General features: G+C 35.9%; 1 protein-coding gene across 1 annotated transcript in view; it reads left to right on the top strand.

Moving 5' to 3' along the window:
• Positions 1-224: 224 nt before the first annotated feature.
• Positions 225-15,855, top strand: part of SECISBP2L (SECIS binding protein 2 like) — a 53,139-nt gene continuing 37,508 nt past the window's right edge. The window contains exons 1-4 of the mRNA XM_040226476.1: positions 225-425; positions 7,661-7,839; positions 10,526-10,850; positions 12,475-12,610. Of these exons, the coding sequence (XP_040082410.1) occupies positions 402-425; positions 7,661-7,839; positions 10,526-10,850; positions 12,475-12,610 (664 nt within the window). The 5' untranslated portion in view covers positions 225-401. The remainder of the gene's footprint in view (positions 426-7,660; positions 7,840-10,525; positions 10,851-12,474; positions 12,611-15,855) is intronic.

Raw genomic sequence — 15,855 nt, 5'->3', positions numbered from 1 at the left:
ATGCTTCTCGGAAGGTCCAGCTGGCCTCAGCCTCCAGAACGGCCAGCTTGCGTTGAGTTTCCGCCAGCTTAGGCCGCCTGCGATCACTCCCACTGCTCCTGTGGACCTCCGCCCCCTTCTTTCCCTTCCGCGCTCCGCCATTTCTGACTACGCCTCTAGCTCATTTAGGCCCTCCTCGGCTTCCGTCCCAGATGATCCCTCCCCGAGGCTGCCGCTGCCTCCTCCTCCCGGAGCTGGGGCCGCCTCCTCGGCCAGTGGCGTAGCCGGAGTCTGCGTCGCGGCCAGCTAGATAGGGGCGGAGGTCCGGAGCCCGGTCTCGACCAGAGCGGGGGGCCATGGAGAAAGCGGCCCGAGGCACTCTCCACACCGACTAACGCGGGCCCGTTGCGGCTGCAGGCGCCATGGACCGAGCCCCCGCAGACCAGGTACGCGAGCTTGAGCCAGGCCGGTCGGGCCGGGAGCTGGGGGTCGCGGCTTCCTCCCGGGCGGGCCCTGGTCTCCGAGCGTGGGCCCGGACTGCCGGAGCCCTCGGGTTCCTGCTGGCGCAGACCTCCTTTCCCCGGGATCCTGGCGGCGCCCGTCTCCTGCATTGTTTCAGATGCTGTCTCGAGCTTGGGGGCTTTTCCAGCCCCGATTACCCCCGGGCTGGGGATTTGCTTTTGGCCCCCCTGACTTGTTTGGTGAAAGGAGCCAGAAGATTTCCAAGTTGTCCGTTCTTTCCCGAAAGAGGGTTTATAACTTCACCAAATACTAACCCCCCTCCCCCTTCCCCTCAGTTCTGGAATGTGTTTTCAAGGTGGAAAGGCTTCTCACTTAGAAAAACTGTCAGGGAATGTGATAACTACAGATGAAGGAGGGGTTATGGGCTTTTTAAGATCTACGTTCCCTTGAGCGAAGCATTGTTTTTGCGATGGTTTTATGGAGGTGTTCCTTTTTAGATATGAAATACTGCGGTTTCCCTTTGCCCTTCTAGCCAGTTATTTTGCCAAAAAAAAAAAAAAATAGTGTTTTTAAAACATCGATTTTATATTTTAAAGGTGTAGGACCCGAAGGACGAGTTCATTTCCGAGCCCGTTTTCGTATTCACTAAGTTCCATTAGTGTTTCAGTTGCATCAAATTATTGATTATCCAAGCTAGTAGGTGCTGGGAGGCTGGGGTGGTGACATTGTTTAAAAAAAAGGAAAAAAATCTAAAATAATAGTTTTCTTCCCTCCAAAAAGTTTCAGCGTTTTCCATTCTGAGATCTGTATGAAGGGATTTAATTTGATGAAATCGAAGTTTACTCACTGTCCATTCCCCCTCTTCAGTTGAAGGCCTTGCCCAGTAATGAACTCGGCAAATAGATGAAGGAAAAAGAGAGATTAGGGGTTAGCCTAATTACTTTACAAATGGATAATTAACACCTGAATCACGAGACAAGATTTCCCAAATTCTTGTATTTGTATATATGTAGCTGGTGTATTTATGTGTATATATGTAGCTAGTCAGAGGGAGTTCAGATTTTGAAATTGGTCTCTTTCAGCAGACAGCAGCTTCCTGGTTGTGGATATTTGTGTGGTTTTTTTTTCTCTTTTTTTTTCCTTTGTATAAAAATCTTTATTTAAAAAAAGCTTGTGTGAATATGACTGAAAACACAAGCGAGTTTTATGAAACAGTCTGTGTATTTACCAAAGCAAAACTGCTGGAGGCCCCTTGACAAATTAATGCAGGCTTTCCTGTGACCCAAGGTATTTTATATGCCCCCTATATCCAGTTTAATGAAAAATAATTTTTCAAGGTACCTATCAAAAAACGCCTGAAATTTCAAAGCCTGAGAAGTGAATAAGGAATTTTCTTGAATGATTTTCCAGTACGTGTGTCACTAATGAAAGGGTTAAACGTTTTGTTCCTGCACTAGGATGACAGAACTGTAACTAGTAATGCTGTCAGCTTTATACTTATGGTTCCATGTATATGGTTCTGTGTATATACTTAGGGTTCCTTTCATCCTAGAGGAAATGTAACTAACTATTTAGATGGTAACTTTTAGCATAGATATTTGTATGTAATTATCTTGACAGCAAGTGCTATGAGCAAATTCTTTAGAGAGCCTCTTTGTCTTTCATCCCGTTTCTTTCCAGAGTCCACAACCTATTAAAATTTTGTAGAAATTTAAGCTTCAGAAAAAAACATAAATGTAGGTTTTCCGTTGAAGAATTTTTCTTTTCTTTTTTTTTTTCTCTCCAGTACCTCCTACCTCTTTCCTTAGCCTAATCCTAGGGGATTATGAGAGAATAATTTGAATCAATTTCTTTTTCCCCCACACATACACTCACAGGAAGTTGAGATCCCAAGAAGTGATGCTACTTTGCCTAGTTCATGCTGTAGGCAGTTAATTCAGGGATCCATGGATTACCTGGAAGGAATCTCCTTCATTTTAAATTAGCACTTTTCTGATGGCAAAACTCCATTATTTTCATTATATTCTTATATTCATCATCGAAAAAAGGCATAGAACTATTAATGTAATGATAGATTAGGGGCTGGAATTGAGATCTGTCCACTGTGTGGAGTTCTTGATTGCTTTCACTATACCACTGAGTAATGTAATGGCTTTTCCAAGTTATTTGGAATGTACTTTTATATTTTTACTAAATGAATTTAATAAGTAAAAGTCATTAAAAACAGATGCCACATGTGCCGAATTTCCATTTTTCTCTCAAAACATTTATTTTAAACCAGTGTTGGTTTATATTCAGAATTTCTGGGAATGTCTATAGCGTTAAAACTTATAATATTATAATGGTTGACTATTCATAGAAGTTTGATTTTTAAAGACTATTACTAATACAGACTTTCTGCATTTTGTCTTAAATCCTTGGAGTATTGCACAAGTGTAACTTAAAAAATATCTAAGCATGTTTTGCCTGAAGACATTCATGTTGTAGTTCTTGGAATTACTTCTTGTTTATATATATATATATATATATATATATAAAATCTTTGTATAAAAGGATAAATCCTGTGTGTGTTGATCAAGATTATAAAAAGCAAGTTACTGGGAATACATGCTAGCTAGTAATCTTAATTGTAGTAATGACCATTTGAAAAAAATGTTATAACCATAAGAGAATCTCAGGAGTAACCTCTTTTAGCAAGACTGTTTTAAATCAAAATGAGTAGCTTATTTTAATTGCCAGAGGTAGTTCTGAGAAAGGATGCTGCTTAGTATAGTGCATTTTTTAAAAAAATCTGTTTTGTTTATTTAGTTGTGCCAGATCTTAGGTGTTTTTTTTTTCCCCTGTCCTTAAAGGGGGGAAAAAAAACTGATATAAAGGGATGTGAAGACTAAATAATGGAGTTTGTTTATAAAGTTTTTGTATTTCTATTTTTAGGACGTTTAGGACAGTGTTTTGAGATTTTTTTTTTTTAAATAAACAATGACTTTAGAAGTGACAGAACGCTTGAGGTTGACAATCTCTTTTGTATTATCAAATAATTTAAACTCTGGCTTAGTTTTTAGTACATTAATGTTAGATAAGTTCTTTTAAAGTAATTTGCAAAATTATTGATCACTAATGCCTTTAGTTCTTAGAAAACCAGATGAGTGATAAGTGTACATGGTTTCATGCAAAGAGCTGTTTACCAATAAAGGTATAATATTATCTGGGTTATCATTTTTTCTTTAAATAATTATCAATGTCAAATAGAGTCAGCACTGCAAACTAAATGTATTCTAAATAAGTTACTCTAAAATGTTTATTAGTCAGTAATACTTAGAGTTAGCTTTTATAGATCTAAGTAAGCTATTGCCTTAACATTTTAAAAATGCTTTTGTAATCAAAAAGAAAGTAAATAATGCTCATTTAGTGAAAATATCATTTGGAAATTTAAAAAGGCATTTTCCCTCCTAAGCTTTTAAGTCAAAGGGGAATTTAAAAGTGCAATTAAAAAATTTTTTTAACATAATAAAATACTGCATATTAAAATGTATGGGATGTGGTTGAAGCTCTACTCTGAGGCAAAGGCATAGTCATAAATGTTTTCGCTGTTCAGCATTTTAAAAGAAAGTTAGAAGTTAAGCATCCAAGGAAAGAACTGGGGGTGGGGGAAGAACTCCTCAAAGAAAGAGAGAAAATAAATAGATATTCCAAACACTAGTATTAAATTTAGAAAGTTAGGTTTTAAAAAAGTACCATCAGAATTTAACAAGATTAAATGTGGTCCATTTTAAGAAAAGAGGGAAATGTATGAATAGGAAAGCAAGTAGGCAGAGTCTGAGTTAAATGCTTTTGATTTTTCTCTTCAGTATTTTCTAAAGTCTTGCAAAACTTGATATGTATAACTACTGATTTATTTTGGCAAGTGGCTTACTTTCAGTAAAAGACATTCCAACCAGAAAACAATAAAGCCAGCAGGTATCTCTTAAGCATTTTTTCCTTCAGAAGACATTTATTTTATCTTTGGTCATGATATATAAAACATCTTAGTGTTTGATATATCCTACTTACCTTAATATAGCAAGAACGTGGAGGGTTTCCATATTTTTTCTGTAGGTGTGTAGTACGTACTGACATTTCACTGTGGGAGCATGCTTTATTATGTTCTACTTCAGTTTTGATTTTAAGTGGGTGTCATTTTTCTATTGCTTCATCTGGGGAAATTATTTGTACTCTTCTGAAAGTTCTATCTCAGAGGAATTTAGTATGCATTTTCTGTTGATGTGTGCTTCATACTAGCGTGGTGCTCTCTTCAGTACACGAGCTCAGTGTGTATTTGTTAAATTATACATGCTCTCAGTGACCTGAATGCATTTGTTTAATAAACTTTTAAAATAAGGTTTCTATAGTTTCTTGTTCAAATACGGATTTCTGGGATTATGATTTTTCATTAACTTGGAAAATTCTGAAGTAATTTCTGAAAGATAAAGGTAATTTTACAGTACAGTTTCTTTTTTTTTTTTTAAGCAAATAGTACAGGAGTAGATTTTGTTCTGTTTAGACTTCCATATTTTTATTTTCTTTAAGGAGACAAAAATTTGCTATAAAATTTCTGATTTCTTAACGATCATGGCATAAACAGACTAAACAGAAATACAAACTGAGGAGTATCATTGTATGAAGTAACTAGTTAATTTTTTCATAACATTTTGTTGTCTACTATGTAAGACATTTTTCCTTTAATTTCTATATTAATATAATTGAAATAACTGCCAAAATCTGTTGCTTGCTTAACATATTATCTGTATGACCTTTATTATGTGAAATTTTAAAAAATAGTTTGCCATATGAACATTACTTTTCAGGCCTGAGGACAACTGAGGCTGCATTTTGATGTATGATGCTGAAGGCCCCAAAGTCACGACAAACAACGTTTAAAACCATAGGGAGTTGTAACTATAGGAGAAAGTTTGCCAGTCTGTTCCTACTAGTGACATCTTCTGTTTGTGCAGCTGTTGACTACAGCAGCTTCTCTTTTTTGGTAAAAACAAAGGATCATTTCAGTGTTAGTGAGTTTTATTGTTGAATGCCAATATCTAGAATTGCACTTAGAATAGAAGCCAATACAGACTTTAATTTTGGGGGACATATACTGTGTATATGTGCAGATATTAGTTATAAACTATGCATGACATTTTTTGAATAGTGGTTACCTAAATGCACAAATATATAAAGAAAAGATGACACTAGGCATAAAAAACTGGTTGCAACGTTTTTTTTGTTTTGGGCTAGTCTGTGTGGATTGTGGGGTATTTGTTTCCTCACCGGGGATTGAACCCATGCCTGCTGCAGTGGAAGTGGAGTCCTGAACGCTGTACTGCTGGGAAAGAGCAAGGATATGAATTTGTTGTTATCAAAGTAGTTTATGAGTTGGTATTGTTTGGGGGTATCAGGAAAAGTTATTTTTAAATTGCCTTATTTCTTTATATTAGTATTCTTAGTTTTTTTTCATATGGGACTGAGAATTTAATATAACCATATACCTTGAATTAGAAAAAAAAAAATCCGGACATCTTCTAGCCCAGATTTATAAAGCTGTTCAGGATTCTCATATGTTCATTTTATACCTCGATAAGTTTTGAGTCCTAATAACTATCATAGTGAAAATCACTGACCTATACTATTAACATTTGTTTTTGCCTCCTATGTTTGAATTCAAGAAACCAAGTCACACGTTATTTATGAGTACAATTATCTACTTCAGGTTTGGTCAGGAGTACAAAAGTAAACATCAAAGTTACATCAGGTGGGGAGGAAGGATATTGAGTTGATACTGCTGTATAGTTCAGATTTCTTCCCCTAGACGTGTGTTTTGGAATGTTCACAGTGAACTCTTTTTGAACAGTTTCAAAAAAGGCTATGTATTCAGCACGTATGTTTAGCATGTCAGGTCTTTTCTTTAGATTTTTTTGGATTTTCTACTGATTACTTTTGTGAGAAACATGCATGAAATTTACTCAGAGAAATATGCCTTGATGGGAGCTTCTAATAAATGCCATCCCAGTGGGGGAAAAAGTTCTGGTTAGGTCTGTTGATTTCACGTAGTTGATTTGAGTTGTTGAAATGTTGGATTGCATTCCACTCACTGGTTTCGCAAAGTGTTTATCTTTTAATATTGTTTGTGGGTTCCCCCCCCCCGCCAGTCACCTTGAGATGTTTGTGGCTTTTTAACATTCTTCTTTTACAGAATGTGCCTATAGATTATTTTATACTAAAATCTTAAAAATTTTAGTTGAAGATAGCAAACAGAAAAATGCACAAAACCAGTGTACAGCTAAATGTTATTGGATGAAGACCTTGTGTCATCCATGTTAGGATATAGGATTTCGTCGGGGGCCTCAGAAGCTCTCCCAGGTGCCTCTTCCCAATCACAGCTTCCTCTTTCCTGAGAGTAATTCCTGTCCTGGCGTTCATGGCTCTTCTTTGCTTTTCTTTATAGTTCTGTCCCCAATTTGTGCATCCTTAGTATTGTAGTTTACTATGTCTGTTAAACCTCTATTTATAAGAAGAGATTTATAAGAGAAGATAAAAAATAAACTAAAATGGAGCACAAATTCTGGATTACCTTATTTCCTCGGTTTGTTTGCTGGCAAGCTGAAGTGCTCACTTTTTTCTCAATTTAACTGTGAAGCAAAAGTTTTTCTCCCTTGTGCTAAGTTGTTTTTTTCATTTATTGTAGACATTATCCTTCCTTTTAATTTAACCATACTAATCTAATTTCCTGCAATGGACAGAAATAAACTTTTTTAGGCTATTCAAACAAATATAGAGTAGTTATCCTTCAGAACTCTGTTCAGTGATTTTTTTTCCACTAACAAAATTAACTTAAAACAATGTTTTGTCTGAAGAGCGGGTTTTTTTTTTTTTTTTTTTTACTACCGGCTTTATTTTTGGGCTCTGAGGTATGACTTCCTTGTACTCTTGATTGTTTTAACAGCTTTGGTTATGTAAGAAATGACTTCATTGAAATGTAGTAACCTTTGATAAATTTTTTCATCCAATTGATGGCTTTGTCTAAATAACATAATAAGATTAAATTTTTTAAATTTGACCTTGCTCTTCCTTTGAATGTTTTGTGAATACTGAGACGACTGTCTCTTTTATTGTTTTATTGTCGTGAATTTGTATTATTTAAGTTTTTGCTTGTTTGTTAGTAATGTGTTTCACTTTCTCTTTGAAGAATGTCAAGCTGTCAGCTGAGGTAGAACCATTTATTCCCCAGAAGAAGAATCCTGATACATTTATGATCCCTATGGCACTCCCAAATGATAATGGAAATGTTTCTGGTGTAGAACCAACTCCAATTCCCAGCTACCTGATTACCTGTTATCCATTCGTGCAAGAAAACCAGTCCAATAGGTAATTTGTTTATTATTATTTTCTTTTGGTGGGGGAAGAAAGGGGTAGGGAAGTGTAGAAGTTTGTTTGCAAAGCACACGTCTTAATTTTTTCCTTTTGTAACTTTTAAGTATTAACTATTTCTCTACTTTCTCAGAGGAGTAAATGAAACCAAATGATGTAGAAATTTAAAAATTGTTGGCATGGATTATTATTATTTTCTCATTCTTTCTAAGAGAAAATGGAATTCTTTGTATCTCCTATAATCAGTTATTGAAATTTTTTTGAAATAAACTAACTCAACGGGAGGAAGGAATTATTCAGAAAGAGATGAACAGAAACCCTTTTTTTGAGGATAGGCATATAATCCTGTGGAGAAAGCAGTGGCATCCCACTCCAGTATTCTTGTCTGGAAGATCCCATGGATGGAGGAGCCTGGTAGGCTGCAGTCCATGGGATTGCGAAGAGTTGGACAAGGCTGAGCGATTTCACTTTCCCTTTTCACTTTTGTGCATTGAAGAGGGAGATGGCACCCCACTCCAGCGTTCTTGCCTGGAGAATCCCAGGGGCGGGGGAGCCTGGTGGACTGCCAAATCTGGGGTTGCACAGAGTCGGACACAACTGAGGCGACTTAGCAGCAGCAGCATATAATCCTAATTGCCAAGACAGTCTGTTCTAAGAAGAATATATCAAGGGATGGCCCTTAACTTTGAAGCTTTTGTGGCCGGTTAGCTTATTATATCTCTAGACTCTGATTGTAGTTTAAATTTAGTTTCTGTGCTGTAGTCATGAAGGGATTTAGCAAAATGCTTACAGCTTGGATACTGTGTGACCTAGCAGTTAGGGTGTGTCTTGTGATAGTCATGATAGCCTTTCTAACCCTGCTTAGACTGAATGATTAGCACTTCATTGGTGTAGTTCATTTTATTGCTATATGAAAGTACTTTCAGCATGTTTCATATTACATCACACATTAAAATTTTACTTCTCTAGCACTGTAGGATAAATGGATGAGGTAGCTGGACTCTAGCCTTTGCCCAACCACCCCTGAGGGCTAAGGCAAGTCAATATTTCTACACATGTTTAACCATTGTGTCACGCTAGTGTGTTCAGGCACATTCTTTGAGAAATTCTGGATATATGTCAGTAAATTACTCTCTCAGGTATTAAATATTCAAGTTAATACTCTAGAACTCTTTAATAGTTTGGGGCATTAGACACAGTAGAAGCTAAAGGATTCTGCTCAGTTGAGTCAGGGTAATATTACGTTAAAAATCTTTGACCTATATTGGACTATGCTTGAAGTACTTTATAAACTAAAAATACTATTGCAGTATTTGACAATGTGGCCAAGTGTACAGTATAATAAGTTTAACTTTTCTTATCTTACCAAATAGTTTTTGAGAATTCATGAGTAGGCCAGCCATCAGATTATTGAAAATATTTTTAGAATTATGGCAGGGGACATTTTTCCCTTGTGCTTTGTCACGGAATAGTAAGGAAAAGCTCTGTGGTCTGGCTCCCTATGACCTCTCAGTGATCAGCGGCAACTGTCTGCAAGGAGGACTGATGAGATGGGAAGGACTGGTGCTTTGTAGGAAGGCATCACACTAGAAGAACTCTAATGCTGGATATGAGATGGCACTGAACAAGCTTGCCTTTTTCTTTTCTTCCTCTTGGACCTCTGGTGCTTGCTTCCATTGTCAAGAAGGGGAGCCAGGGAGAGAGCTGGACTTGGCCAAGTGGTTAAGGGAATATGGGAAAGGAGTAGGAGGCCCTAGGCCTGAACTAAAGAATGGAGGTGGAATAATCAAGTCACCTACTGTAAAGACCACCTTATACAATGATCACCTTACCCTGCTTTTTGCAGAAGGCTGTTAACAGTTAGTTGCTGCCATTGAATGGGAACTTTGGACTGCCATTACTGGCAGATTCAGCAGATAGGTGTTTAACTTTTAGGCAGAAATATTGTGAGGCTGAGGGAGAGAGCTACAAATAAGAATACTCTCTACATTTAAAATTTTGAAATCCAGTAAACTGTCAACAGGTTAAATTTCTTTTTGTGTGTGTGTGTGTGTGTACGCACTCAGTCGTGTCTGACCCTTTGTGACCCTTTGGACTGTAGCCCACCAGGCTCCTCTGTCCATGAGACTTTCAGGCAAGACTACTGGAGTGGGTTGCCATTTCCTACTTCAGGAGATCTTCCTGACCCAGAGATCAAACCCACAGCTCTTGGATCTCCTACATTGCAGGCAGATTCTTTACCACTGAGCCATCAGGGAAGCCCAAATTCCTTTATACTGTCAATTAAAATAGTTATTACACATACGTAAAAACTAATTATAGCAAGGAAATTGATAAAAAATGATCTCTTTTTCAGAATTATTATGAGGCTATAGTTGGTGCTAGTGGTAAAGAACCTGCCTGCCAATGCAGGAGACTTCAGAGTTGCAGGTTCGATCCCTGAGTTGGAAAGATCTCCTGGAGGAGGGCACGGCAACCCACTCCAGTATTCTTGCCTGGAGAATCCCATGGACAGAGGAGCCTGACAGGCTGTGGTCCATAGGGTCACAGAGAGTCAGATAAAACAGAAGCAACTTAGCACATTTTATACTGTTATTTTCTTTTATTAAAATAAGTTGAAAATTTGTATTATTTTCTGACACGCATGTCAATAGATTTGTTCTTTTCTGATTTGGTTTTACAGACAGTTTCCATTATATAACAATGATATACGATGGCAACAGCCTAATCCAAACCCTGCTGGACCATACCTTGCTTACCCCATTATATCTGCTCAGCCACCTGTTTCTACAGAGTATACATATTATCAGCTGATGCCAGCCCCATGTGCACAAGTCATGGGTTTCTATCATCCTTTCCCTGCACCTTACTCCAACACTTTTCAGGCTGCAAATACGGTCAATACTATAACCACAGAATGCACTGAGCGTCCAAATCACCTTGGACAGGTCTTCCCATTGTCTGGCCATCGAAACAGAAATAGTAATAGAGGACCAGTGGTACCAAAAGTAAGTGACCAAATTTGATTGGCTTTTGTGTTTGATATTTCTGTTGTTAGTGTAAGTAATTGCTACTTGTATTGATGAGCCTTTACTACTGAGTTTTACTTTTTAAAAAACAATTAAGGATGTAACATTTTTAAAATAACTTTTTCCATTACTTTTGTTCCTCATTCTTTAAATGGTGATATGATTTATAGTCACTTTCAAGTGAGAGAGTTTACATAAGCATAATGTACAAATATTTCCAAATTATTTTAATTTAGTGATAAAAATTGCATAGTGACACAGTTTTAGTAAGGGATTAGTTTGGCTCCTTTCCTAGCAGTGTTAAGTGGCTAATGTACATCTAGATATTTCAGTCTTCAGAAATAAGCAGGAGATATTATGGAAAAGAATATAGTGATGCATTAAGTCTCTTCAACTTCATTGCTTTCAAATCTGTCAATTTTTAGTAGAAACAGCACTTTGTTCTTCAGAGAATGCTTTACTATATTATATGAACACAGGGTCTCCTAGGGCTAAAGAAAATTAAAGATAAATGTGCGAAATGACTTTTTGTCAACACCAGCCTTTTGACTAAGTTAAAGAAAAAAAAAGACACAAAGGCCTTGAAATCACAGGAGAATTAAGGTTAATTCTAGGTGTCTGTTTCTTAACTAGAAGATTACTTTTCTATTGAAGCCATAGTGTCAAAGCAAATAAGAAAAACCAGATTTCTTCTTAGCACTTTTGAGCTAATGGAAAGCAGCGTGATTAGATGCCTTTTACGTCTGTTATTGTCAAGGAGTTCATGCTTTCCTAGATTACATTAGCCCAGCCTCTTCGGTGAAAAGTCTATGCTGTCTTCTGAAATATTTTTTTCAGGTTAAAATAAAAACAAGCTGCAGAAGTTGCTTTGAAAAGCTTATTAGTTTTTGTCCATGGAAACTTTCTGGGTCAAGGGAAATCCTTTGGGAATATCTGAGAATGAAAAGAAATAAGTATTGGAAATAGACAATAGTATATAACTTTCAAGTATTGAAGTAACATGATTTCTCAGAGTGCATTTCCAGCACTTTAAGAAGTTATCTAAGAAGTTAAATTTGGAGTTCTTTTGTATAAATTGCTGTTAAGTGATGGATACTCACATTTTTAAAAAATGAAGGAAAGGATCAGCTTTTTAATATTTTCTTTTTAACTCTAAAGCAGAAATTTCTTTTGTACTTCATTGCTCTCATGAAACTAAAATTGAGCTTTTGGATAAGTTACCACCCTTTTTACTGATACTGCCTTTTTAAATAAAAATTTAAAGCCCTTATTTGATGTGATTATACTCTTATTATTTATTATTAAGAAAATTTAAAATGCAAGTGACAATTAAAATGAATATATCTCATTAATTATAATAGTATTAGTGGTTATTTGAAAAGTAGTATATAAATGTGTATATAATACATTATATAGCCTACTGTGATTGGCTGTAGATAATTTAATGAAATCCTAACACATTAGCCCTGTCTCCTCATGGATTGAGAGTCACTCATTTGTAGCCTACATTTAAGTATATTTTTAAAGGATGTATTGATATATTTTATAATGTTTATTAGTACATTGAATAAGATTTTAATTTTTTTTTTTTTACTTCAATCAGCAACAACTTATACAACAGCACATAAAAAGCAAAAGACCACTGGTGAAAAATGTAGCTATTCAGAAAGAGACAAGTGCAGTAGGTCCCGATAATCGGTCAAAAATTGTGCTACTGGTAGATGCTTCACAGCAAACTGGTAAGGCAAGATTTTTCTTATGTACATACATCATAGATTTAAAAATATTTTTTATTTTATTGCAATTTATAGTTGATTTACAGTATTGTGTTAATGTCTGCTATATAGCAGTGATTTCATTTATACATACATATACAGTACATTCTTTTTCATTATGGTTTATCATAGGATATTGACTATAGTGTTCTGTCCTCTGCAGTAGGGCCTTGTTGTTTATCCATTCTATATATAACAGTTTGCATCTGCTAATCCCAAAATCCCAATTCACCCCTCCCCCAGCACCCTCCCCCAACACTTCAGCAACCTCAAGTTTGTTCTCTGTGTCTGTATACATTGATTTTTATCTGTTGTTATGCATTGACTTTGTAATTGTAGACTCTACCACTTTTTAGGATTTTGGACTTTCAGTCTCCTGTTTATCCTGCTACTTTGTGAAATTCTTTGGGAAAGATAAAACAGTCCCATGTTCTTAAAAGTTCTTTCAACTTGGGTGCTGGCTTACATAGTTTTGAGCAGAATTTAAGGTTTCCTTATCTCCTTTTAGTAGTGAAGCAGTTCAGAAATCGGAGATGGAATTTTGAAGACATTGTAGAAATTTGAGGGACTCATTTTGGTAGAAGTTAGAATTGTACATATTTTATTTTTATTTTTCATATGTTTTTTAATAACTAGATTAAAATCCTTTTAAAACATTCTATAAATATCTTTATAGAAGAACTTATCAAGTTTCGTGCACCATATTGTAGCATAAGATCTGAACCAGACCTATTAGCGGTAACATGTATCCTCAAACAAGTAAGAATTTTGGGCTAGTTGTATATCATTTTGTTAAAACTTTTTAGAGGACTGTGTAAACATTAAAGTAAAAAGCTTTATCCTGATAGGTAAGAATTAATAAGTAGTTTTAAAAAGTCTCACTGTTTTCCAGTTATATGTGAAATTTCATTTTGTAGCCCTGATATTTAGCTTAATAGCTATAGAGTAGATAGCTGTCTTCTCTCACTCATTGTCATTTAAAAATCCTTACTAATGATCCAGGACTAGATCTATTCAAAGGCATGTTTGCTTTTTACCCTTTACAGTTTTTACAAAAATGCTGTCTGTCTTGAAATGAATTAGATGGTACATACTTTCTTTTATTTATACTGTACCTTTTATGTTGGACATCCGTTCAGTTATCCTTTGACAATTCCTTAGGTTCATTAGGAGTAAGAAAGAATCTGGGAATCAGTTAAAAAACAGCTTGCTGATAGTACAATCATTGTATGGTTTGTATAGCATAAAGTGATGATTAATGGACTGACAAATGCTTGGAATGGTTTATGATAAAGAGCCATAAGGTAGTATGTGACAAAAGTTCTGTATGTTTTGGTTATTCCTAGACACAGTGACCCATTTCTACATGCTTTGAACCCTAGAACTACTTTAAAAATTTGTTCTAATGTCTTTGATTTGCTCATTGACTACAAAGACAACCTTCTGAATCTCAAGAATCAGAAAGTAGAAAGATGAAGATATAATTTGAGTAGAAGATTATACCTTTTATCAGTATTCTTATTCTTCAGGTTGTTCTCAATTTATCAGGATGAATTGATGTCAGTTATAGGTAGAATGCAAATTATGGTTTAAGGAATTTGTAATACATTTTTACTCTTGAACACAAGCTTGTATTATTTAAAAGAGTTTAGTAAGATGGCTAGGTATAAGATAATACACAGAAGTTAATTATAGTGTGTTACCAACAATCAGAATTTAAGAAAAGATATCATTTACAATAGCAACAAAAATACAGTTTCTGGGATAAACCTGACAAAGTATAAGACATTTATACTGAAAACTAACTTTATTATAGGACATTTTAAAAAAACCTAAATCGCTTGCTCATTCAGGATGATTTGATGTTGCGAATGGCATTTTTCCCTTCGGTAATCTACAAATTCAGTGCATTTCTGATCAAAATTCCAATGGGGATTTTTTGAGAACTTGACAAACTAATTTCTAAAATAAAAGAGCACTGATCTGAAAAGAGCCACGACTTCCCTGGAAAAGAACGTTTCCTCTTGGGAATTTCCTGGTGAGTCAGTGGCTAGAACTCTGCATCTGCTTTGGGGAGCATGGGTTCAGTCCCTGATTCGGGAATTAAGATCTCACATGCCATGTGATATGGTGAAGAAAAATAAAAATTAAAAAAAAATTTTTTTTTAATTAAAAGCATTTTTAAAAAGTATTAAAAGAAGAATTTTTTCTTCTAGATAGCAAGACTTACTAAGCCATTTATTTTTTATAGGCTTATATAAAAATATATAAAATACAGTACACAAAGATTAAACAGAACAGAGTCCCAGAAACGGACCCATGTATGTGAAAACATATACAAAGAAAATGACAGAGATAGCATTACAGACCCTTAACATATACATCATGCAAATCTTATGTTTTTAATTAATTATTTAATTGATTGATTAATTTGTATATCATGCAAATCTGTTCCAGATGGATTAAGGACTTAAATGAGAAAGCCACATGTAGAAGAAAATATAGGCAGATATCTTTATGTTTACATGGATAAAACTATTTATAAAATTAAGAATTTCTATTTATCAAGAGTGAATGAAGGGGCTTCCCTGGTTGTTAGTGGTAAAGAATCTGCCTGCCAATGTAGGAAACTCAAGTTCAATCCCTTGTCCAGGAACATCCCACATGGCACAGAGCAACTAAGCCTGTGCCACAACTTTTGAGCCTGTGCTCTAGAGCCTAGAAATGCAACCACTGAGGCCACGAGCCACAGCTGCTGAAGCCTGCACGCCCTGGAGCCTGTGCTCTGCAACAAGACAAGTCGCTGCAGTGAAGTTTGAGCACTGCAACTGCAGAGCAGCTCCCAGTAGCCACATCTAGAGAAAGCACACACGTGCAGCAGCAAAGACTTAGCACAGCCAAAAGGAAAAAAAAAAAGGTGAATGAAGGAACAAGTCACAAACCTTGGAAAGGATTTTACCATGTATGTAAACTGACAAAGGATTAGTATGAAGACATATAAAGAATTCATAAGAATCAGTAAGAAAATGATCTCACCTTGCGCTCAGGGCCCCTGGAATGCAGTGCTGCCAGGGGGCTGAAACACTTTGGCAGAACTACAGGAATCTTTGTTTTGACCCAGTTGGCCTACTGAGGACAGTGTATCCAAATGGAATCTCCTCCCAGAAAGAAAAGGAACTGTTTGATTAAAGGTGTGTATACTGCAGCAG

The sequence above is a fragment of the Oryx dammah genome, unplaced genomic scaffold (genome assembly GCF_014754425.2).
Source record: "Oryx dammah isolate SB20612 unplaced genomic scaffold, SCBI_Odam_1.1 HiC_scaffold_26, whole genome shotgun sequence".
NCBI classification, from domain to species: Eukaryota; Metazoa; Chordata; class Mammalia; order Artiodactyla; family Bovidae; genus Oryx; species Oryx dammah.
The sequence above is the reverse complement of the archived record's forward strand: the minus strand, read 5'-3'. Positions and strand labels throughout refer to the sequence as shown.